At 36.8% G+C, this 25,070-nt stretch overlaps 3 protein-coding genes across 4 annotated transcripts; 1 reads left to right on the top strand and 2 right to left on the bottom strand.

Moving 5' to 3' along the window:
- Positions 1–400: 400 nt before the first annotated feature.
- On the bottom strand, positions 401–3,458 carry LOC129940259 (putative nuclease HARBI1). The gene is made up of 4 exons (XM_056048545.1): positions 3,406–3,458; positions 1,086–1,509; positions 886–1,030; positions 401–820 (listed from the first exon to the last, which is right to left on the bottom strand). The coding sequence occupies exons 1-4, from the start codon at positions 3,456–3,458 to the stop codon at positions 420–422; spliced, it is 1,023 nt and encodes a 340-aa protein (XP_055904520.1). The 3' UTR covers positions 401–419.
- A 1,579-nt stretch (positions 3,459–5,037) lies between these two features.
- On the top strand, positions 5,038–18,893 carry LOC129941112 (tetraspanin-31-B). Of its 2 annotated transcripts, XR_008780816.1 has the most exons (5): positions 5,038–5,314; positions 5,468–5,635; positions 9,656–9,997; positions 10,130–10,626; positions 17,758–18,893. XR_008780816.1 is itself a non-coding variant. In XM_056049661.1 (4 exons), the coding sequence occupies exons 1-4, from the start codon at positions 5,255–5,257 to the stop codon at positions 17,854–17,856; spliced, it is 669 nt and encodes a 222-aa protein (XP_055905636.1). In that variant the 5' UTR covers positions 5,041–5,254; the 3' UTR covers positions 17,857–18,893. The 2 variants fall into 2 exon arrangements, 1 of the variants encoding a protein (XP_055905636.1); XM_056049661.1 differs by lacking the exon at positions 10,130–10,626 and having other exon boundaries at positions 5,041–5,314.
- Positions 18,894–22,560: 3,667 nt separating this feature from the next.
- On the bottom strand, positions 22,561–24,326 carry LOC129940823 (phospholipase A2 group XV-like). Its single transcript, XM_056049319.1, has one exon. The coding sequence runs from the start codon at positions 24,031–24,033 to the stop codon at positions 22,765–22,767; it is 1,269 nt and encodes a 422-aa protein (XP_055905294.1). The 5' UTR covers positions 24,034–24,326; the 3' UTR covers positions 22,561–22,764.
- Between the last annotated feature and the right edge of the window lie 744 nt (positions 24,327–25,070).

The raw sequence follows: 25,070 nt of genomic DNA, 5'->3' as shown, positions 1-25,070 counted from the left end.
GGAAGAATATACAAAAAAAATGTATTATCAAAAGAAGGATAAAAACAAAGAACTGCTTGACATAAAGAGAGAAAAGCTTCAGCTGTATAAAGAAGATTTGAGAAGCCGACAAAGAGACAGAACTGCAAGACTTAAATTAAAACAACAAAAGCTGGAAATCAAAAAAACTCAAGTGGAGATGCATTTGCAAAAAATTTAATTTTTTTTTAATTCATATATTTTTCATGAGAATGGAAGTGTTTTTATATCATTGTTTTCTATTAATTGAAGTATTTTTGTGTTATTTTTATTCAGTTTTGATACCTACCGTGTTGAATGTTCCTATGTTCCTAATAAGATTAGGATTTTTTACTAAAAGACTTTTTGTACCTAATAAAATAAGTATTTATTAAAAAAAAGGTTGTACATCTTATTCTATTTCAACTTTCCATCATTGATATTAGAATTTCGTTTCTAATACTGATAGCATTGTTGTTTATCTGGTGTACAGTATCATTTGAATTTTGAATGTCACTTGAGTCATCATCATCATCGTCTTCGGGCTCATTTATGGAGTCATCAACTATAGGGGTATTGTAGAACAAGCAAATGTTATGCAATGCTGCGCACACGTTTGTGATTTGAGTTACTTTCTTCGGAATATAATGCAACTCTCTTGCCCGTAGCAAACATCTGAATCGATTTTTAAGAACCCCAATTGTTCGTTCGATTATGTTTCTTGCCTGTGCATGTTTTTTGTTGAATGCACTTTCACGTGACGCCAATTCGGGATCTCGATATGGAGTCAACAAATACGGTTTTAGGGGATATCCTCCATCTCCTTGGGGATAATAAAACATCAGTTCTTTTATGTTGTAACGAATGTTCTATTCTTTGAAATCTTACCTAAAAGGAAAGAGTTTGATTGTCCTCTTTCAGTTTCCCTTTCCAGAATTACCCTTAGGGTTGACATGTTAAAAACATTGGCATCGTGAGTTGATCCAGGGTATTTTGCGTTGATGAAACGGATTTTCATCGTATCGTCACAAACCTAAAACAAAACTTGTAAATTAATAGACAAAATTATTGAAAAAGAGTTTTCTTACTATCATTGCATTTATGCTGTAAAATCCTTTACGATTATAGTACGCATGTTGGAGATCCTTTTTTGGAGAAGCAATTTTAATGTGCGTGCCATCGACACAACCTTTTACTCCTGGTATATGGCTGCGCTCATAAAAATAAAGTTTAGAGCGTGATTTTTCAGCTTCGGTATAATGAAACTTAATCCACACTGGGCAAATTATTCTTTCGAGACAGTTTAACACTTCTTTTAGCACGACGGATACGGTCGACTGTGCAAGTCCCAGGCAATATTCGTTGCCAACACTAAATTGGTATGAACCATGGGCGCAGAATCGTAGTGCGGTAGCTAATTTTATAATGCTTGGAATCGAAGTTATTCGCTTTGCTGGCCTTAGATGGTTATCAATGTCAGCAAGTAATTGAACAAAAGCTGGCTTTGATAGCCTGAAGTGTTTCAAAAATCTTCAAAGAATAATAAATTAGCAAATGAAAACAATCACTCTTATTCCGGTAGTCGTTTTAAACGCCTTTAAAACGAGAACGCTCCAGAGACCACATTTTGGTGTTTGAATAATACGAAAAGAGCAGCGTTCAATCGTTTCAATGAAATTCCAATTTTTGTTTCCAGAGCCTTGTCGTTTTATTGGCGTTCTAGCAAAACGACTATTAGAATAAGGGTGAATATGTTCATGTTATTTATTCACATATTTTCTTCAAGTACCAGAGGGTTCGAAGCGTCCCTCAAATGCCTTCTATTTCTGGCAATCACCAACAAGTCATAACTTCTATTCCTGCCTATCCTTTCGCTTGCTATATCATCGTCGTCTGAATCAAAGAAAAACTCGCTGGAAATCATACTAACTATCTGAAAAGTAGTCAATTAGGTGCTTGCATTATATTTTTATAAAGTTCAACTACTCACATTAAATAAATAATTAAACAATTTTTCTACATGAATTATCACTGAAATCTACTCAAATGTCAAAATTTAGTTTTTATTCACAATCCCAAAGTTCGCTGTTCACAATAACAAGAAACTCTGTCGATGAAGATACATAATACCAAAAATACTTTTTATCGATGCTTTCGACATTTATCGCATCGATCGTTGAACGACACTCGTAATAAAGGCCATTGAAATAATCGGAAGAAAACAGCGTTATGTCAATGGGGTTTTTTGGAGTATTGAGGCAGAGGCGGACAAAAATGGGTTTAAGGGTTAATGAGGGCAAAACAAGATACATGCTGTCATCAAGAAATGATCTGCAAAACCGACGTCTCGGTCAAAACGTCACCATCAACAGACGTAACTATGAGGTAGTTAAGGACTTCGTCTAACCAGGCTCTGCTATGAACGCGGAAAATAACACCAGCGCCAGCGCTGAGATAAAACGAAGAATAACTCTTGCTTACCGCTGTTTTCTTCGGCTAAGAAACCAATTGAGTAGTAATGGCTAAAACACACACCATTGTATATACTAATAAATATATATACAATGACAAGCATGCTTCGGCTTCGTCTGCGTTACGTTGGGCCTGCGTCGAGGTTGCTTTGAATGACACTTCCAAAATGACATTTCTAAAATGGCACTTCTGTCATTAGCGGCTATTATTATTTTTTTTTTTTTTCAAAATACAAAAGAAATTAGTTTTGAAATCGAAAAAATTAAATTTATAGCGGAAGTAGCTTGCACAGCCAATAATAATAAATGGGAACCCCTCCAAAAGCAAATATATTTTGTTTGTTGACTTTTTTACAGCTGTTTAGCTGTCAGACAAAGCAAATGTTCAGCAAATTTGAACTAGAGCGTCCGTTTGGAGTCACACTGCGTAACATTACGTTCTTTTCCTTACGATTTAGAAATGAAACGTTACTTCAAAGCTTCATTGTGATATTATGAAGCTGAAGCGTGTTTGTGTTTCAGATATAAGGTTCTCGAGGGACCTATGGACGCTATAATATATGAACCTATAAGGACGGGGATCCTTCTATACAATGCAGAACCAATAAGCATGGACTATGACAAAAGCGGATAAAAGGACATTGGGTCATTTCGAGAGAAAAAGTATTCGTGTCATCTACGTTCCCGTATGCAGAGAAGGTGAGTGGAGAAGAAGATAGAACGACGAGCTGTAAGTACGGACTGTACAGCTACGTAGACTTAGCCAGAAGTAAAAGACTTTTTTGGTATGCGGTGTCTAGAAAACGAAAAATTTTTGTTCTGACATCGTCAACGAATAATAAAAAGATTAATAATTTACAATAAAAAGCAAATAAATAATGATAAGCATTGCACTGCAATTTGTCTTGGAGGAAGAAGAAAGAATGGAAGAACGAGCCATTCGAAGGCATTTAAGGGATCATTCAAATCCTTTGGAGTTTCGTAAACCATTGTGAAAAAGAAGTGCATACATTTCTAATTTGGTGTTTGTTAAAGGTGCATTAATTAAAGATTTCAACAGCATTACTTTACTTACTTACTTACTTAAGGTGGCGCTACAGTCCTGTGTGAACTAGGGCCTCACCCAACAAACTTCTCCATCTAGCTCGGTCCCAAGCTAGATGTCTCCAGTTTCGCGCTCCAAGTTGGGTGAGGTCACCTTCCACTTGTGCGCGCCACCTGATCCGCGGTCTTCCTCTACTGCGCTGTCCTGTGGGTGCGGATTCGAAGACTTTCCGAGCCGGAGCATTGGTTTCCATGCGCTCTACGTGACCCAGCCACCTTAGTCGTTGGACTTTTACTCTTCTTGCTAATCTACGTCGCTGTACAGCCCGTACAGTTCGTCGTTCCATCTTCTCCTCCACTCCCCTTCGATGCATACGGGACCGTAGATCCCACGAAGAACTTTTCTCTCGAAGCGACCCAAGGTCCTTTCATCCGCTTTTGTCATGGTCCATGCTTCTGCACCGTATAGCAGTACGGGGATGATAAGGGTCTTATATAGCAACACTTTGGTCCCTCGAGAGAGGACTTTACCACTCAATTGCTTTCTTAGTCCAAAAAAACAGCGGTTAGCAAGAGTTATTCTGCGTTTGATCTCAGCGCTGGTGTTGTTTTCTGCGTTTACAGCGGAGCCTGATAGACGAAGTCCTTGACTACCTCAAAGTTACGTCTGTCGATTTTGACGTTTTGACCAAAACGTCGGTGTTGTATGTTCTTTCTATACCACAGCATGTACTTCTTTTTGCCCTCATTAACCGTTAAACCCATTTTTGCCGCCTCTGCCTCAATACTCACAAAAGTCCCATTGACATCACGCTGAGTTCTTCCGATTAGGTTCTGTTAAGTTGTTTCCAACCTTTATGGAGCAGCGTAAATTCTCCATGGTCATCCTGCACAAACGGACGAGTTTGGCAGGGATGCCAAAACTAGACATGGCTCTATACAGCTCGTCCCTGTAGATACTGTCATATGCGGCCTTGAAATCGATGAAAAGATGGTGGGTGTCGATTTGGTGCTCTTAAGTTTTTTCCAGGATCTGCCGTAATGTGAATATTTGATCAACTGTATACTTTCCTGGTCTAAAACCACACTGATAAGGACCTATCAGGTTGTTAACGATGGGCTTTAGACGTTCACATATCACGGCAGATAAGATTTTATAGGCGATGTTAAGTAGACTTATTCCTCTATAGTTGGTGCAGTTTAGAGGGTCTCCTTTTTCAGGATCGGAACCTCGATCGGATGATCGAGGTTCCATTCATCGAACATTTTGTCTCCTTCAATTGTTCTATTTTGAAAGATTGTACTGTTAATTTGAATAGTTTGAGTCGCCATCTACCTCTCAAAACCTTAAACTCGCTATTTTAATTTAAGATTATACACCGGTCTCACTTGCACCCACTGTCCCAAGTTCAGTTTGACATTTTGTTAAACTTCTTCCTTCCTTTGTGTCAGTCAGTCAATCACTTCCACTTGTCAAATATTTTCAAACAAAAGTGAGAGTTGCCAGTGCAGGTGCACCACATTCTACATTGAATATTTTAATTTGTTTTAGAAGTGACGAAGACGTAAAGAAGCGAGGAGAGAAAGGAAGAACCGCACAAATTTCTATCAACAGAGACACAGAAACATCATTCAATAAAATATTCATAGTTAATCAACATTTTGCAAGTTGGAAAAAAACGATAAATTAATTTAATTCGATTGTTTTTTTGTGAGTGCTTCGAATAGTTTTAGTTATCAAAATGTGCGGAGGTTTTACGTGCTCGAAAAACGCTCTTATTGCACTCAATATCCTTTATGTGGTAAGCTACAAAACGAAATCTTCCACCCACTGAACCCCAACTATCTCTTCTCCATCCCACACTACACTGCCTTGTGTTTTGTGTTCCTTATTGATTTTTCTCGTTTGTTATTCCATTGAATTGTTCTTTTGCTAATGGTTACTAATTTTCCAGCTAGTGGGCTTCCTTCTGATTGGAGTTGGAGTTTATGGACGGGCAGCTTCCATCGTAACAGATCTGCCCATTGTCAGCGGGATCCTAGCATGTGGAGTTATATTGATTTTAATTTCAATGTTGGGTCTGGCGGGAGCTGTGAGACATCATCAAGTTATGCTGTTTTTCGTATCCTTTTTAAAAATGACTAAATCTATACAAATATTACTAATCATTTATTTAGAAAACACAAGAAGTTATCACCCATTTATTATAGCAGGTCACCGATTAGGTCACTCAATCACACGTACATAGTTTTATTTTGATTAACATTTTCGTTTAACTATCTCTTATCAGCTCACAGCTTTCTGGGAATAATGATTAGACAGTTAATTTACATATCGGCCCCTAATTGGAATAGGTTTTGGTATCTACCTACATTTGTGTAAATAATTTTGATTCCTAAAAATAGATTTTGCCATAAGACTTAGTTGAAGGGTAGGGATATTTATATTGCTTATGGTGACCAACCATTAAGAGTTAACAGGAAATATTTCTTAGTTTATGAATAAATTGCACTTTGAATATAAATACCATGTGAAAGTGGGATTGGATTAGATAAGAAGACATTTCAAAAATGTATCTGCTGTCTGTTGTCGTGGCAACTTTATGCAACAATGTTTTTCGCTTGAAATTGCATTTAATTTTAGTTTATTGCATTTATTTAAACTTTGAGAGTTAGGATATGATTTTATCATCAAAATAAAATTAAAGAATCAAAGGAGAATAAATTTATTCTTCAGGTAATCTTATTTAAAAAATAGTATTTCTTTGTTACGAAATATGATTCTGATTTTTAATATATTTTCATTAATTTATAAAGTTTATGTAGCCAAAAAAACTTAACGTAGGTACCTATTTGTTGTTATCTCAGCAACAAAACCCATAAATGCCATAAACGAATGTGATACAAAAGTTTTGAAAAATAACTCGAATTTAAAATATCTAAAATCTTTAAAATTGTATTGACTGGCTTCAGATACTGATTAAATTGTGAAAAACCAATTGGTAGGCGGGTTAGTTATTAGAAGCACTTTCGTTTTTCTGTTTTATTTATCGTCCCCTGAGTCTAGATAGGAATTCAACTTCCAACTCTATCCAGAGAATTGAAATTGTTGTTGTGCAGTGAAATTGTTGTTAAGGGCGATTTTAATGTACCCAATCCTTCGTGGAGGCGCTATTCTTGTCAGACAACATCCGAAGAAAGGTATGCCGAGATTTTTGCTGAGTTAAACCACCTTACTTACTTAAGGTGGCGCTACAGTCCGGGCGGACCTAGGCCTCAACCAACATGCGTCTCCAGCTAGCCGTCTCCAATTTCCCACGCCAAGTTGGTTAAGGTATTCACCCACCTGCGTGCGCCACCAGAGTCGCGGTCTTCTTCTACTGCGCCGTCCTTCGGGATTGAATTCGAAGACCTTCCGGCCTGGAGCGTTGATGTCCATTCGCTCTGCATGACCTAGCTATCTAAGCCTTTGGACTTTAATTCTGCTAACTAGGTCAGTGTCGACGAACTGTACAGCCCGTACACTCGTTATATCTTCTTCTCCATTCTCCATCTATGCGCACGGGACCACCCGAAGAATTTTTTTTCTCAAAGACGCTCTCATCTTTCTTTGACAGGGTCCAGGCCTCAGCGCCATAAATGAGAACCGGGATGATGAGTGTCTTATGGATGGTGATGAGAGGATTTTTACTTCTCAATTGCTTTCTAAGTTTAAAGAAGCAGCGATTTGCAAGAGTTATTCTTCGTTTGATTTCAGTCCTGAACGCTGGTAGCGTGTATTCTCCATCGTCATTCTGCAAAAACAGATAAGTTCGACAGGGATGCCAAAACTAGACATAGCTCTACACAGCTCGTCCCTGTAGACACTGTCATACGTGGCTTTGAAATCGATAAAGAGATGGTGGGTTTCTTGGTTTTTTCCAAGATCTGCCGTAGTGTGAATATTTGGTCGATAGTGGACTTTCTTGGTCCGAAGCCATACTGACAAGGATCTATTGGGTTGTTGACCAACGGCTTCAGATGTTCACATAATACGGCATAGAAGATCTTATATGCAATGTTAAGGAGACTGATGCCTCTCTAGTTGGCGGAGTTTATAGGGTCTCTTTTCTATCGGACACACTATGCTGAGATTCAACTTTTGCAGATGAATTGGTGTATGCTCCCTACAAAGTCATCGCCTGCTGCTTTGAAAAGTTTGGCAGCGATGCCGTCAGCATGTATATTGCGTTGTTGCACCCCAGTGGACAGTTATTGGGGGCAGCAAACGAGATAGGGAGGATGGGTGTTTCCACTAAGGCGCCTGTCCTTATCCAGACGGCAGCGGACGAATTCTCGAGATGGAAATAACGAGGGCGCCTACAGCTCCAGTAAGGTTGAACTACTTTTCACTTTTCATTTTGGGCATACCGTCCACCGTCTTTTCAAAATATCATTATTTTTTACTTACTCAAACTCACCGTGAGATTCCATTTTGCGCAGTATTCTTCAGGTCCAAAGTCATGCGACTTAGTCCTTGAGTCGTGTCCGATAAAAGAACAATATCATCAGCATACCTGAGTACTTTATTTCTTCTAAATTCCACAGCAAAGCACATCATTCAAGTCGTCAAGAAATAAAATGAACAAAAGAGTACTTGGAGTTCTACTCCCATGTTTCCGAAAATATCTTTCTATTCCAAACTGCTGATTGTGTATCCGAGTACAAGAGTTTTAGAATACTTAGCAACTTTGTGGACATTCCCATCAATGACAATTTGTAAAATAGTGACCTTCTATCGATAGAATGAAAAGCTGCTTTAAAATCGAGGTAAAAAGTGTACAGTTTCTTATGTTGGTCCTGGAACGATTGCGCAATATTCATCAGAGTGAAAATCTGGTCGATTGTTGAATGATTTTGCCTTAATCCAGCCTGAAAATCACTAAGCAGCCCATGTTGTAAGTCTTGTGAAAAGTACAGATGAAAAAATCTTTAATGAACAATTCAGGAAGGAAATTGGCCTTTAATTCTCGGCTAAATTTATGTCGCCTTTTTTATGTAATGGAAACAAAATCGCCTTTCGGAAGCCTTGTGGCAAATTATTGAATTTAAATATATGATTAAAAGAGTAAGTCAGTATAATTAAAGCCTCTTCTGTAAGACTCTTGTAGCACTCAAAAGGTATTCTGTTTTCCCCTGGGGCTTTGTTCAACTTTGCTTCTGCGATGGCCTCTTTGACTTCCTCCAAACTTTTGCATCTTTCTAGATAGTCATTTTCTACTAGAGGGCTTGCATATTGTAGTATTGGGCCGTTGTTTATTGGGTGTAAGGGTAAGGGCTCCTTAAGTATATTAGGGTGTAAGGTAACATCAATTGTGAAGGATCGGCCAGATATACATACATCTTATAGCTTTCCAAAACTGTTTTGCATTGGTTGCGCTTGAAGCTTCCTGCACTAGCTTCGAGTTCATACAAATTAGTTTTAGATTCTTCTTAGCGTCTAAGTACATTTTCTGGTATTTGTATGGAATTTACTTTATGGAATAGATTCTTCGCATTCCAGGTGCACTTGAGGTAGTTCCAAGGATACGTTCTGCCGAAAAACTTCAATATTATGCTCTCTTAGTATTAGTTTTGGCAGTAGTTGCAGCTCGGTTCCACTTGACACAGAAAACGCCCCATTCAATTAAAGTACCACTTCGAATGGCATATGATCCGAAAAGTGTTGACTACCAACCTTAAAAATCCAGCAAAAATCATTTGTTGAAGAGCAGCTGAAAAAAGTTATTTCACCAAGCTTATAACTTCTGGTTCTCCTATTAATAATTGTGGGGTCGATAGTTTTACAAAATTCTAACAGCTGCTTTCCCTTTTCATCCAAAATATTATCCTTAGAGTTTCTTTCAAATAACAGTTTCTATAAAATACACGCCAACTGCTCATTACAAGGATGACACGCAAAATCGTGAAGCGTTCAATATTTTTTTGTTTTTGCTTCGCCAGAACATAACAAATCTATTCGATTGTATTTATAAAATTCTTATCAATATATAAACTTATCTAAATATTAATCGTATTTTTAAATATTGTTCAAAAGAAATTTCATTACAATTCAAAACAAAAATAAAATAAAAAAGTTATGATCCTTAACCTAGCTTAAACAGTACATGATCATCCTTTTCCTATTGTTTCTCATTCAATTTTCAATTGCCAGTTCATGTTTGGCAGTTAATTCGGCCCAACAACAAGAACTAGCCGAACAAGGATGGAATAATGTTCCAAATTCAATTCGAAAAGAAGTCCAAGACACCTTCTTTTGTTGTGGCTTCAATTCCACAACAATCTCGACTGATGATACATCATGTGATATAATTAAAAAACAATGTTGTAATGATCCATTTGATGCGAATTGTCAATGCCCGCCGTGTCTACCAATGCTCGAGGATAAAATCGATTATGCATTTAAATTATGCGGAAGTGTTGGAATATTTTTCAGTTTTACTGAGGTAAGTTTTTTTTTTCTTTTTGCCACATATTACAAAAATTAAGTGCATACTAAAATTAATAACTAAAACGTCATTACTAATAATAAATTTAATTCATTCTTGTCTATTTTTTACTAATTTTATTCTTAACAGTTTGTTGGTGTTTGGTTAACTGTTCGTTATCGAAATCAAAAGGATCCTCGGGGATTGCCAAGTGCATTCCTTTAAAATAGAGATTCTCTTCATTCACCTTCATTTCCTCAGCAATTTTTAACATCGCTTTAAGTTGATACGAGATTTAACAAAATAGAACAGATAATAATACAAAATATTATGAAGATGATGATAAATTATTGAACTTAAACATAAGAGTCTCCCCGTGTGTATGGTGTGTGTTTAAAAATAACCATTTATTATAAAAAATCATGAGCAAAACATAACAAAAAACGCGCCAGTGTGTTATTAATATTAATTAATCGAAAGTTTTATTTAATCGACAAAAACAAAAAAAAAAACAATTAACCGTTTGTGTTTGTTGTGCTTGTAAACTAAACTTAAGCTTGTATCGCAATTTTGGAAAAACGAATTATTTTGTATCATTTTTGGGCCTTGATTTTTGAACTCCTTTGAAAAACTAACTATTTTTTTAGGTGAGATAAAGTTTTGGCTTTGGTGTATTTCTACTGCTTTCTTTGGTTTTACATTTTTGAAAAATTAACAAAATATTAATTTCTTTATTTTATTCAAGATTTGGTTTTCATGTTTCAGTTATATTTTGCCTTTTTTTGATTTTTTGGCACTTGATACGAATCTGATCAATTTGTAATTTTTGCTGCCATTTTAGTTTATGTTTTCATGGTACATATTTCTTGTTATTCTATTTTCCTTTTTTTACTATAATCTAAGAGTTGAGAGCTTATTTAGGTCGTGAGAGATAAACTGTTTATACTGGCATTGTATATAACCCTAATAATAAAGTAAAAACTGTTCTCGCCTGCATTGTGGTAACGTTTCCGAGAAAAAAGTGCATCAAAAATACATCATATTTTGAAGTCCGAGGAACAATAAAAAAAGATCTGTCGAAAATTTTAGGGTGGCCTAATCCCTTATAAAAATCTGTAAATTAAATCGCTATTGTTAACAAAATGTCAAAAACTTCCAAAACTCTAATGCATACTAATTTTAATTTAATTGGAGTCAAAACCTTTCCATTGGGCACGTTCAGACGACAGAAGGAACTTAAAAGTTAGGCAGGTTTCTAGTATCTGATGGGCCAGCTGCCAAAAAATTACCTTCCAATTAAGACAACTTTAAAGGAAAGTAAGTCAAGGAAAATCTCCCTAACTATTAAGTCAAGTCTACTTCTATCAAAATGACAGTTGATCATGTTTTTCATTCAACTGAAAGCTGAACTTTATTACTCTATGATTTATTTATTTTCCGCACAACTTGATTTAATACATTCTGTAAATGGGTCCCTTGTCAATTTGAAAAGAAGTAACTAACTATACAAAATACAAATCGCGATAGACTTGTAGGAGTGTTTTGTAGACAATAATTTGTTTGGTACTTTTTGTACTATGAACTTAAAGTAGAGGTTTGCGAAGTAAATTTCTGAATTTGAAATTCATGACACTTGAAAAACTAACTAGTTGCCTTGGTCAAATTCATAGAAAAACGTGACCCTGCTTAGAGAAAGCGGCCATGTAAAAAACATATCTGAAATCACTTCAATGAGATCGTCGCAAAAGGTGTGCTAGTGGGGAGCATAATAGCTTTAAAACAGGCGATTTTAAGTTCTACAAAATTATCGAGGTGTGACGTCACATATAAATTTCTATCGTCTGAAGCTTTTCTGCAACATTAACCGGTAAATATGCTTAGGTTACTTACTTACTTACTTAAGGTGTCGCTACAGTCCGTGCGGACCTGGGCTTCAACCAACATGCGTCTCCAGCCAGCTCGATCCCTAGCTAGCTGTCTCCAGTTTCGCACGCCAAGTTGGTTGAGGTCTTCACCCACCTGAGTCGCGGTCATCCTCTACTGCGCCGTCCCTCGGGATTGGATTCGAAGACCTTCAGGGCTGGAGCATTGATGTCCATCCGCTCTACATGACCTAGCCATCGAAGCCGTTGGACTTTATTCCTGCTAACTCGGTCAGTGTCGCCGTACAGCCCGTATATTTCGTCGTTATATCTTCTCCTCCATTCTCTATCTATGCGTACGGGACCAAAAATCACCCGAAGAATTTTTCTCTCGAAGCATCCTAAGACGCTCTCATTTTTCTTTGACAGGCCTCACCGCCATAAATGAGAACAGGGATGATGAGTGTCTTATAGATGGTGATTTTAGATGCTCGAGAGAGGACTTTACCTCTCAATTGCCTTCTAAGTCCAAAGAAGCAGCGATTTGCAAGAGTTATTCTTTGTTTGATTTCAGCGCTGGTGTCGTTGTCTGTATTAATAGCGGTGCCTAGGTAGACAAAGTCCTTAACTACCTCAAAGTTATAGCTGTCCATGGTGACGTTTTGTCCAAGACGTCGTTGTTCAGTGTCCTTTTTTGATGACAGCATATACTTGGTCTTGCCCTCATTGACCATTAAACCCATCTTCTTCGCTTCCGTCGCAATGCTCAAAAACGCTCCACTGACATCACGCTTTGATCTTCCAATTATGTCATCATCTGCGTATCCGAGTAATTGGATGGACCTTTGGAAGATTGTGCCTCTAGTGTTGACGGTTGAGTTTTGCACAATTCTTTCCAGAACGATGTTGAAGAAGTCGCATGACAGTGCATCGCCTTGTCTTAAACCTTTTTTGACATCAAATGCATCGGTAAATCTTTTCCGACCTTGATAGAGCAGCGTGCATTCTCCATCGTCATTCTGCACAAACGGATAAGTTTGACAGGGATGCCAAACCTAGACATTGCTCGGTAGAGCTCTTCCCTATAGATGCTGTCATAAGCGGCTTTAAAATCGATAAAGAGATGGTGGGTATCGATTTGAAGCTCCTGGGTTTTTTCCAAGATCTGCCGTAGTGTGAATATTTGGTCGATAGTGGACTTTCCTGGTCTGAAGCCACACTGATTAGGGCCAATCACGTTGTTGACGAACGGCTTCAGACGTTCACATAATACGGCAGAGAAGATCTTATATGCAATGTTAAGGAGACTGATGCCTCTGTAGTTGGCGGAGTTTAGAGGGTCTCCTTTCTTATGTATCGGACACACTATGCTGAGATTCCACTCATCGGGCATGCTTTCTTCCGACCATATTTTGCAGATGAGTTGGTGCATGCTCCGTACCAAGTCATCGCCTGCTGCTTTGAATAGTTCAGCAGCGATGCCGTCAGCTCCAGCAGCTTTGTTTGACTTAAGTTTAGATATAGCTATCTTCACTTCGTCAAGGTCGGGTAGGCGAAATTGTTGATCTGCGTCGCCGAGGTTGAGTTATGTTAGATTAGGTTAAATGGCTCATTGTGATAACACATGAATCTAGAAGCTTTCTTTTAAGCTCAATGAAATTAGTTTAAGTCCCTTACGAAAAGCGAAAGACTGATTAAAATATAATTGAGATCGTTTAATATATTATAGAAGAATTCTCCTAGTTAAGCCTTGCGTTTTTAAGATAGAGCAGGGGAAGTACAGATGCTCATCATTCAGCTTCTGCAAAAGTCATTTGAAAATACGCCTAGCCGCGGACATGCTTTCCTATTAGACAGTTCCCGGTTATGACACCGATTATCGAGCTTATACGCGTCCTGCTTGGAGATAGCAAGCACATTAAGCTCCTTAAATCCCGTGTAGCCCAGATGTTTTCTGTTACCTGACGCATAGTGATATTTTTTCACCTGATTTGTTTTGCCTTCTTCATTGCGTCTTGCATTAACAATCGTTTAAATGTAACGATTGGTATGCCAGAATCAACTAAACTTGGTAAAATGGGTTTTACTGTTCCATTTCTTGTGAGTTCATCTGCCTTCTAATTTCCTGGAATGTCACTATGGCCATCTTCAATAGAGATGAGCGGCAGTTATGGACTGTTATAGAGTTTCTAGAGACATAGTCAGGAGATTTAATAGTGCTCTGAATATCTGAGAAAATCCCTTCATTTGTGTTGAATCCATCTGTGTAAACTTGGATTGACTCGACTTTCAGAATGACCTATCCACCCAGACATATCTGGAAGTTTCTGTGGAATTGCAATTGAGGGATGGTGTAGTCTGCGTACTTAAGAATTACGGAGTGGCCAATATTGTTGTTAACTCAGTGCGATGAAGCTTTAAAACGCATATAGCAAAGCTTGCAGCTATTTGTTTGCTAAGTTTATCAAGAGGTTAGGTGCAGCAGGGTATCCAGTGCCGCAGATGGGGTCGTGTAAAGCGATCCGATTATACATAGGCAAGCTGAACGTTCGATCGGTAAATATACTGGCGTAACAAATTTACAACATTATGCCCAAGTACCGGCTGTAAGCCAACAAAAAAGCTTCTATCCACAACACGTTAAAGTTGATATCTGTAACTTATGAGATTTTCCATGGGGAAAAATAAATTGATTTATTTTTAATAAGAATAACAAAAGAAATGAGAAAAAATCTGTTTTTAAAGGAAATCTGAATTTACCAATGAAAGACTCCATAATAAAATAAACATCGATGACTGCCACCTTAGTGTTCCGGCAAAAAATAAACTTAGAAAACGGCTTCTACTTAATGCTACTAATTCAACGGTGCCAGAAAGTGCTATGACCCCGACTGTACTTGACTTAATAAATGATTTCATGTGACCAATCTTCTTTTGAACTCTTACTGTAGCTGGAGTCTTAAAAGGTCTCAATACACTCTAATCCGCTGACCCAAATGGTAATTCCGCTATTATTCTGAAAAGGTGTTCTTCCAATCTAGCTTAAGTAAGCTTTTTACATCTATCCTACTGCTCCAATCTCGTTCCAAGTAAATGGAAATCTTCATTGATCAATGTTTCCAATGCCTTAAAAAGAATTGACTTAAGTGTAATCGGTAATTTAGAGAGTCTCTTTTTTCTAAGGTATTGGAAACAATCAGTAATTAACTTATTAAGAAACATCTCGAAGACTGGAGGCTCCTTAATGACTGGCAGTATGGTTTCCGAATTAATAATAAATTAATCAAATCTTTAAGACCTTCTATAGAGACTAAATTCATTGCGCTTGATCTGGGAAGTTAGTCAAGAAAAATCTCCCTAACTATCAAGTCAAGTCAACTTATGTTAAAATGACAACTGATCATTTTTTTCATTCAAGTGAAAGCTGAGCTTTAGTACCCGTGGCATGATGGTTAGTGCGTTGGACTGTCATGCAAGGGGCTTGGGTTCAATCCCTGCCTGTGCCACCTTAATTTAAAAAAAAAAAAATAATTTTCGCGGGTACTGCCTCTTGCGAGGAATTGACAATTTCTTCAATTCTTCAATTTCTTCAATTCTTGTCATGAAAAAGTGCTTTCTCAAATTAGCCGTTCGGATTCGGCCTTAAAATTGTAGGTCCCTTCCATTCCTGGCAACAGTACTCGCACACAGGAATGGTTGAGAGTTGTAAGTCACTAGGCCCTGGTTCACAACGGACTGTTGCGCCACCCCATTAAAAAAAAATTAATTAAAAAGAAAGCTGAGCTTTACTACTCTATAATTTTTTTCTGCACAATTCCATTTAATGTTTTCTGTAAAAGGACTCCTTGTCAATTTAAAAAAGAAATAAGTAATATTTCTCTACAATACAAAATACAAATCGTAATGGACTTGTAGCTTGTCTGGGGAGTGTTTTGTAGAAAATAATGTGTTGGGTAGTTCTTGTATTATGAACTTAATGTAAATAAAAAGTTCTGAATTTGAAATTCATGACACTTGGAAAACTAAGTAGTTGTCTTGGTCAAAATTTACGTTCAAAGAATGAAGTTGACTGCAAATGAAGTCCCTTATGTTTCCTGAACCTGTCCATTATGATTCACACCTTTCACTACAAGTAGTATTAGACGGATTCAAGACTGACAACCACAAAATAAATGCTGGTATACCCAAGGACTCTGTTCTGTCTTCGTTACTGTTTTGCGTTTTCTCAACTATTTCTAATGCAATCAGCAAGAGTTTCATTAATTTCTTAGCTTTTTATATTTATTCCACTAATCTCTTAGCTTTTTATACATTCTTCCAGATTCGTATCCCTCATTTCGGATGTGCAACTGCAACATAACACGCTAAGCTCATTAAATTAGAAAACACAGCATTATTGGTTACATACAAATTTCTTTCATGGCCCGTACTTACCGTTATTTTAACAAGCAATCTTCTAGTGAACTAGCCAGCTATGTTCCTCCCTTAAACACTTAACCACATAATACTAGTTTCTTAAGGAATGTCTATTAGTTTAACCCTGAGCCCAACTTCGGCTGTATTGTGAAGTACAATGATTCGTTCTTTAGCCGTAGTAATCGAATGTGGAATGCCCTACCACGTTCTATCATTCTGTATCATTGAAAAGATCAATAATTCGATATGCGCACTGACATCTCCTTTCTTACACCTTCCTTAAGCATAAATTGCCACAAGAAAGACCTGGATGACAAACATTGTCATAAAAATAAATCATGTGTCGATCTTTACGAATAACGGGGGAGGGGTAGGGTCTAGCATCTTTGCATGTAATCCTCACCTAGAAAGATCAATAAAACTTCCACTGTCACAGTTAAGCAATACCGTAGGGTGCTTAGTTTACTCGCTTATCTCTGTTGGGTCCCAGAACACATTGAAGGTAATAAAAAGGCAGGCAAATTGGCCAAAACGGATCAATACTCAGTGCAAGCCATATTGAATCAATGATATACAGTCCAATAGAGCAAGTAAATGAACATATCCACCAAAGTTCCATTGAAGCCACAAACAGCAATTTGGCAGCTCTTAAAAGTTGCAAAGTTTCAAGGAATCTATGGCCAAAGGTTTCCGGAGGTAAAATAAAATTAACTTTGCAACTAGGTAGGCCTCAGCTGTCCCTACTTATAGGTATCCTATGGGGTCACAACTTATTCGGCACCCACATGAATAGAATGGGTATCGGGTCATCTGATTTATGTGATGGATGAGAGATACCTTCCACTTTCTATGCGAATGTCTAAGTTTAGCCAAAAGAAAAATTCCAATATTAGGAAATCATTTTTTCGACGACTTTTGAGACGTCTCATCCTTGCCACCTCTAGACATTTTTAAATTTCCCAGAAATCAAGATGATTCAAAAAGGCGCCCTCAATCTAAATTCTTACCAACCTTCCCATACCCTCCTCTCCCTTTCCTAGGAATACAATGAATCCAAAGAGTTCCAAGTGAGATGTTTTTTTTTTTACTTTTTTCTAATGCTCACACTGTGTCCTTGGAATTTGAAGGTATACAAAACCCTTCGATAGTGAGAATGCAAGGCCATCGTGTCTTAGGCACAAACCACTTAATGGATCGGGAGCCTGATAAAATAAAGCTAAAGGTAAGAAACTGTGCATTTGAAGTGGTTTCCCTTGCTATTTCTATTTTCCAAAAATTGTTGCTTTTGATTCACCAGCGTTTTCATTTACACCTTTACCATGACTACCTACAACAAGCACACATATGTATCAACTTGTACCCTTTCACGGCAAAAATAAGCTCCAAGTTACTTTTAGTAGATCATTTGTATTATTTAAAAAGCATGCAAGTTTTTTCTTTTTTTTAAATGCATTTAAATAAGTTTAATTCTTGATAATTAATTTGTATTGGTAATTTCAGGTTATAGCAGTTTTTATAGCTCGTCGTTACAGAAATCAGCATGATCCTGCCTATTTACCCGCTCGCGCAGTTTTTCCCGCCAGAGGTTATATCTACTAGTCGAATGTATAAAGGCTCTAAAAATGTTGTTTGTGTACCTGCAAAGCTATACGAATTATGACCACCAATATTTCGAAATATTATTTATATCTTTTTATAAAGAGTTTTGCAGAACTTCATATATTTGAAAAAAGAAAAATGAATAAACCAAAATCCTTTCTCCCAAAGGCTGACAATGATTTCTAACTAGAGATTCAGATTCCCTCATTATAAGCTGGTCTGTCTGATTTTATTGCAATAATTTAAATTTCTGAGATTATTTTTGTTTGTATAGTTTTATATTATTTTATAATTTTAAAGCTAATGTATGTGAATATTTTTATGTTTTACAAAATTGATGTTTAAGTGTAGGTGTATGTTTTATGACAGCTATTTATAATATTATTGTCGTTATTATTTTTTAATCACAATCGAGTCTTAATTAATTAATTATTGTTCCTTAAAATACATAAATGAACTCTTAAAATAACTTAAAACGAACAAAGAAAAAGCTACAACTTGAAAATGTTACAAAGAGATTAATATATGTATGTCTAATGTTTAGTGTACCTACCATTTTATCCTATATAACAAAATGTAGTTTCAATATTAGTTGCTACGTGTTTACCTCCATATTATATATAAAAATAAAAGCAAGCAAAATAGAAAAGAAAAAAACCTACCTATTAAAAAAGATATAAAATGAAAAATCTCAGAATAATAAAATGTGTGTCTTTTCTAGTGTATCCTAATTTCGCTTATTACAACAAAATAAAAATAATAATAATAAATATTTTAACAAGAAAACATAGATTATTATGAAAGAAAATGCTTTTGAAAAAATAGAATAAATATTATTATTATTATACATTCAAACAATACATCACTTATATTAAACAATAAAATAAAAAACACGTTAAATTTTAAACCAGAACAAAAACAAAAGAAACAAAAGCAAATTATTATAAAAAACACACAAACAAAATACATTCATTCAAACATAAATAATTCTTTGTATTCCGTGCTGTGATTGAAATATAACGTCTTAACAAAATAAATACTTAGAATTGTTTTAATTTAAATCAAAAATATAAATTGGCTTGGAAGAAGGTATATCTTTTTTATATGTCAGACGGCAGAGATAAAATTCACAGACTTCTGAAAAGGAAAAGGACAGAGCATACGAAACGTACGATCGAGGATGTTGAGAGGTTCAAAAGCAGAAATGAAGTTCGAAAGTTTAATGAGCAGGTGAAACGAAATTTTCAAGTACATAAACCTTGAACCGAAGGCTGCAAAGACGAAATTGGAAACATCATAGTAGAATCGCAGTCAATGTTAACGATATGGAAGGACCACTTCTGCAGACTAAATAACAGCGATGACTACCCCAATTCCGCAGTCAGGCAGGATGATGTATTCAATATAGACGTCGAAAGCCAACAATCCCGTCTTAGCGACTTAGACCAAGTAAAGAATGCCATATCTCAGCTGAAGAGCTCTTAAAAGCAGGTTAGAAACATTCACCAACTTTTCAGTAAAATATGGTCAGGAGCCCTACTATGTAACTCGATTCTACTTTTGATTCTCTTCGAAACTCATTTCCGATTCTAATTTCAAATCGTACTACGTATGAAAGTAAAATGGATGCTGGTAATACCAACTTGTTTTTAAAAAATGTACTTTCGAACGAGTATCGAGTTGTTTGACAGTTTTAAAAACAATGCAGAAACATAAAATTTTTTTACAAGAATAATTATTACAAAAGTGGACATCGTTGGAATTTGATTTTATTTGCCAGATATTGAAGAACGGTACGAGCAAATTGAACGCAGATATTAATTATTAATTATAAGAGATAATTCCAACATAATGGAGCTATTTGAAAAGATTTTGTACATATACATAAATATATACGGTAGACTTTTTGAACGCATTCTTTATGAAACATATTTGAATTGGTATTTTTGCTTCGGATGACCCCCATCAGTGCCCAATAAATTTAATTTGTTTGTTCTCAAATTGTCCTTGGTGCTGTTTTTGAAATCCGATTACACCTAAAAAGAAATCATGAATTAATAAAGGAGTTGTTGAGCACTATTCACATGAACAAGGCCAACGACTAACGAATCAACGAATATTCGTCGATTTTGACATTTCTTTCACATGAGAGTTTTTTATTCGTTGCGAATGAAGTTTGACTTTAGCAATTGTTTTTTTTGTGTTTATCATTATTGGCTGCGTTCAGTCTCTTGTTGGATAGGGTAGGTAGGGTGGATTGCTTTTTTAACATCTCAGCTGTTTTTGATCAGCTGTTATTGTACACGTAAAACACTAACAAAAAGTTATCCGGATACCATATATGCTTGGGATTGAACGCAACCATTGTATTTTGTTTGAAAACAAATGATTGAGAAAATGCGGTCGAAGCTATATTTGTTTAAAATAAAGGGGGAGAGTACGATAACTTTGGCGACAAAGTTTGACGGATTAGTATAAAACAGTTAAAACAAGCATTTTTTACTATGGAAAGGGGGGGGTCTATCTCCCCCCGTTTAGGCGGTAGGTGCAATGTAAAAAAATATGTACATTAAATGGAAAAAAAATAATTAAAAAATAACGGTAATATTTACAATTAAGTATTATACCATTTTTTAAAGCCAACATTTTTGTCTATTAGCTTGTTTTTAAATCAAGTCAAAACTATGCATAGTTTTTGAAAAAAATAGTTTTAAAGTTAAAATTTGTGCAAAAAAAGTAAAAAAAAAAGGGTTAAAGTGTAATTTTTCAATACTTCAAGATTAATTACCACTGTTTTAATTTCAGAATTTATTGCTCTTATTTGTTTTTGTTCAAAAACTGAAAACTAGATGATTTTATGTCTTTTATGTAGTTTTTGAGAAAATTGAAAATTACAAAAACAAAATATTTCTATTAAATTACTTTTTCCTTGCTTAAGTATTAACGTAGACTTATTTTGATAGATATTTGATAAAGGGCAAAACAAAGTACAGCAGAGGTGCGCCTCAACCTTTGAAACCTGGTACTCAAAGAAATTTCGACTTGACTGGATGTGGAGTGTTTTAAAGTGATTGCTTAAGCGGATGGCATTGATATAAAAGTTCCATGGAGCCATATTAATATCCTAAAAAAAACTCTTGCAAAACGTTCTAAACAAGCTTATACAATGGGCTGATTGGCGTGTCATTATATGTCAACCAAACAAAACCGATTTCGTTCTATTCTCCATGAAATCTAAAAAAAAATCAATTCAGATCTTTCTGGCAGGATACAGAAAAAAGACTGCAAGACGCCAACATCAGCAGCCAAAATGATTAAGAAGGACGTCCATGAATGAGTGTTATAGTAGCGTAGTAGCAGCTTTTAAACAGAAAAAACCAGCACTGTCTGATAAAAAAGCCAGGTTTGGTCAGACGAGGCCAAAAAAAAGAAGAAAAAATACCTTTCTATTACCTAGTAAACACTTACCAGTTTTTGTTCACCAATACACATACCCCAATGAGATCATTTCAACAAGATAGGGATCCCAAGCACAATGCACGAATTGTCCAGAGCTGCCCTGGGGAACAATTATTTCAAACCTTGAAATGGCCAGCAGAAAATACAGATTTAAACCCGATCGAGAACTTGTGGCCTAAAACTTGGTTTGGGTCAGCATTCCAGCAATGCGGTGGCCCCCGGGCAATGATTTGTGTATCCCTAAATACATAAGTTAGCTAAAACTGAATGGGCCAAGTTTTGCCTATTATACCCGGACAAATATTGGTTTCTGGAATGTGAGGACGCTTCTGGACACAGGAAGTGAATCCGCACAATGCCAGATTCCTCCAATTAGAGTGGGAATTTATACGGTACAGGATAGATATCTTAGGGTTAAGCGAAGTGTGATGGTTGGGAGACTTCAATGCTAAGGTTGGCAGTAACAACAACGGGCTAAGGGATGTGATGGGTGTTCACGGTGACGGCAATTGCAATGATAATGGTGAGATGTTCTTTGACTTCTGCAAAGCAAATGGCCTTGACATTGGTGGCACTATGTTTGAACACAAATTGCGCCATAAAATTAGCTGGGTGTCGACGGACAGGCAAGCGTCTTCCAACCAAATTAAGCACTTTGCGATTAGTCGACGCTTTAGAAGCAGTCTCTGGGATGTTCGAAACAGAAGGGGCACCGACATGGGACTTGCCCTTGACTACGACTGCAGGCCACGACCGAGAAGCTCATGGGGCAGGACAGTCGAGGCGGAATCAGCATCACTAGGCAAAAGTTGGAGGAAACTAAGGTAATAGAGGACCTATGCTCCCAACGGACTAAACAGGTCTGAGGACGTAAGTAATTTTTTCTATAAAAAGCAAACAAATCTTTCATTTTACTAAAACATGTCCTCATTTTTGCTCACCACTGTATGTAGTTACAACGAAAATAAGAGACTTATTTTCTTTTAGACAAAAATAAGCATGCAATTTTAAATTTTAACAGTTTATCATTTATTTGATAAATTATAATAATTGACCAGCGGTCAGCTTGTCCCCTCTTAAACTTTCTCAAAGTCACCTAATTTCATTATTTTCCTCTTCATTGATATTAAATTTTCTAATATAAAAATACTTACCAGCCCCTATTCAAGAATAAACTGCATTTCGACACGCAGTTCAGTCTTTCAATGATAGCTATAACTGGCCCTTTAGAATTTAAAAACAAAATTCCAAACTAATGATAACAGTTTTATTTAGAAAAAAGCCTTTAATTTTATCTTTACATACATAATTAATATTAATTAAAGTAATCTTATCAATATTTCCGAAATGAGTACAAAGTAAAATACCTAAAATTGTCGTTATTAATAAATTCATTTGCCATAGCCGCCAGGCAAATGATATCAATTAATTTCTGATTTGTTTTTGGATTTATGAAAAAATAGTTCTTATGTATTTAAGAACCTGAGGATCACCCAGAATCGACATATGATCCGCATTTGGCACATCAATAAGTGTTATATTTGGCCGTTGAAAATTCTGCCAATATTGGCAGGCTTTAAGAGATCTAGAATTCACTGTGCCGTCGCCGTCGCCTTTGATAAGCATCGGAATCTCTCCGACTAGGTTGTCCTTCTTGTAGACCAATTTCTCTACTGTAGCCACATTCGAGCCGTAGATGCAATGCAACTCAACATCTGGCGGAGCAAAATTCAACGAGTATTTGATGTTGTCTTTTCGCATCTCCCAGCCATCTCGGAAATCGATGTCATTGAAGAAGTCCTCCAACTGAGACATAGTGTATTGTCGCGATGGTGTCTCAACGAGAACTTCGGAATTCTTCCAGAATAATGGCGATGGAAGGAGGAAGGCTGTGGATGGCGTCGAAATTTGTTGTTCACGCATCACCTTTCCACTAAGCGCAAACGAATCCAAATCATCACCCATGGCATAGACTTTGACCGCCTTAACGCTGCCAGCCCACGCCCCAGCGACGCTCACTACTCTGGCGACATATTTTGACTTCCATTGTTGGGTTTGTCGTTGCAAGAACACCAACGTCATGGGACTTCCCATGCTGTGTGTGATGAATGTGATTGGGGTCTGGTCATTCAAATCGTATGCATCTTCAACCAACTGCTTGAGGTTGATAAACCATTCGGCATTCTCATTTGGAGCTTTGCGAAAGTCGTAGGGCGCCCCAAATATCGACTTCTTCCGTTCATAGCCGAGTTGAACCAACTGGTCAGCGATGTCCTTGAAATAGCCTCCAGACTTTGCTTTAGTGGGATCGATCCATTCGACCACCTCGGGATCGCCCCACCCAGGTATGCGGATCTTAACCCCGGGCGTGTTGTGCGTTGTCCGCGTTATGTTGTCATACTGCAACTTCACATTGTCAATCCAGCAACTTATTACCAGCGGTACGAGGAGCTCCAGATTAAGCCAGATGTTGAACCAGTCGGTGTGTTTCTGGCAGAACACGTGCACACTAGAGGTCTTATTGAGTTGAGCGTCGAGCTGATTGCCACCATCGCCGGGTACAAAGACCACAGGCGATAGTCGTTTGTGTCTACCACTTGCACTAGCACTTTCCGTATCCCTATCAATAGACTGCGTCGACCTTGAGTGGACCACAGAAATAGAAGCGGCGGCGATAACGATAATAAGAATTATAAATAGTTTTGCTTTCTTTATCATTTTCGAAATTGATTATAGCATTGATATTTTTGCAAATTAGACTTTTTCGAACTTCTTGTCTTAAGATTAACTTTATGCACTTATTTTATTGATTTAGAGTCTAATCTTAAATAGGTCATTCAGATTCGAGTTACGAGTCATGAGCCTGAAGATTTATTCTTTTTATATTTTATTTTATATTCACTGTCGTCGGTTGGTCGCGGTCGGTATCAGTTTCGGGTGGCTTCTCTTGTTTAGCCTTAATATTGAATTCCTTTGTTTTTGAATGTGCTTCTGCTTATGCAGTATCAGCAAAATGAAAAACAACAAACAAAAATAAAAAACAAATTTGACGTACGGTCGAGTGTTGCCATCGAAGAGAGGAATGCGCAAAAGCCGTGCGTAGTTAAATGGGTCGGTACTGACACTTAATGTTTTTTTAGAAGGTTTCGGAGGCTCTAAAAATTTATGAAATGGCCACCTAATAAACAAAAGGTAGAAAAGGCTATAAGTTGGCTCAAAAAAGCAAACACACTCTATATTAGAGTTAGGTTACGTTAAAGTCGCTTTCGTCCGTGATGGAATATGATTTAGGCCAGTTTAATGGCCCATTGTAATACCAGATGAATCTTGAGGCTTTCTTCTTAGCTCAATCAAACCAGTTTAAGTATCTTATGAAACTTGAGACGCAGATTATGTTAATATTATTAGATCTAGGTCCAATATGCAAGTCGTGCTTTTTATAGATAGAGTAGAGCATGTACAGAGGAGGTGAAGAACTGTTCATCCTCATTTGAGCGTGCGGTACATAATTTCCTATGAGACAGTGCCCGAATATGACACCGATTATCGAGCTTATACGCAATCTGCTTAGAGATAGCAAGCACCTTCAGCGCTTTAAATCTGAAGGCCAGATTTTGTTCGTAACCTGGCACGTAGTAATGTTATTCCACCTGATGTTGGCCTTCTTCGATTGGTATGCCAGGATTAGCCTAACCAAACGTGGTAGAATGGGTGGAACAGTACCATTTCTGGCAAGTTCATCTGCCTTAAGATTT

Source organism: Eupeodes corollae, chromosome 1 (genome assembly GCF_945859685.1).
Source record: "Eupeodes corollae chromosome 1, idEupCoro1.1, whole genome shotgun sequence".
NCBI classification, from domain to species: Eukaryota; Metazoa; Arthropoda; class Insecta; order Diptera; family Syrphidae; genus Eupeodes; species Eupeodes corollae.
The sequence above is the reverse complement of the archived record's forward strand: the minus strand, read 5'-3'. Positions and strand labels throughout refer to the sequence as shown.

Excerpts from the sequence above, each read along its gene's own strand:
- LOC129940259 (XM_056048545.1), bottom strand. The coding sequence starts at position 3,458 with ATGGTTTACGAAACTCCAAAGGATTTGAATGATCCCTTAAATGCCTTC. Across the intron at positions 1,031-1,085 it reads ACAGCATAAATGCAATGATA|GTTTGTGACGATACGATGAA; the intron begins GTAAGAAAACTC and ends GTTTTGTTTTAG. Across the intron at positions 821-885 it reads ATCAAACTCTTTCCTTTTAG|GAGATGGAGGATATCCCCTA; the intron begins GTAAGATTTCAA and ends ATTATCCCCAAG.
- LOC129941112 (XM_056049661.1), top strand. The coding sequence starts at position 5,255 with ATGTGCGGAGGTTTTACGTGCTCGAAAAACGCTCTTATTGCACTCAAT. Across the intron at positions 5,636-9,655 it reads ATCAAGTTATGCTGTTTTTC|TACATGATCATCCTTTTCCT; the intron begins GTATCCTTTTTA and ends TAGCTTAAACAG. Across the intron at positions 9,998-17,757 it reads TATTTTTCAGTTTTACTGAG|GTTATAGCAGTTTTTATAGC; the intron begins GTAAGTTTTTTT and ends TGGTAATTTCAG.
- LOC129940823 (XM_056049319.1), bottom strand. The coding sequence starts at position 24,033 with ATGATAAAGAAAGCAAAACTATTTATAATTCTTATTATCGTTATCGCC.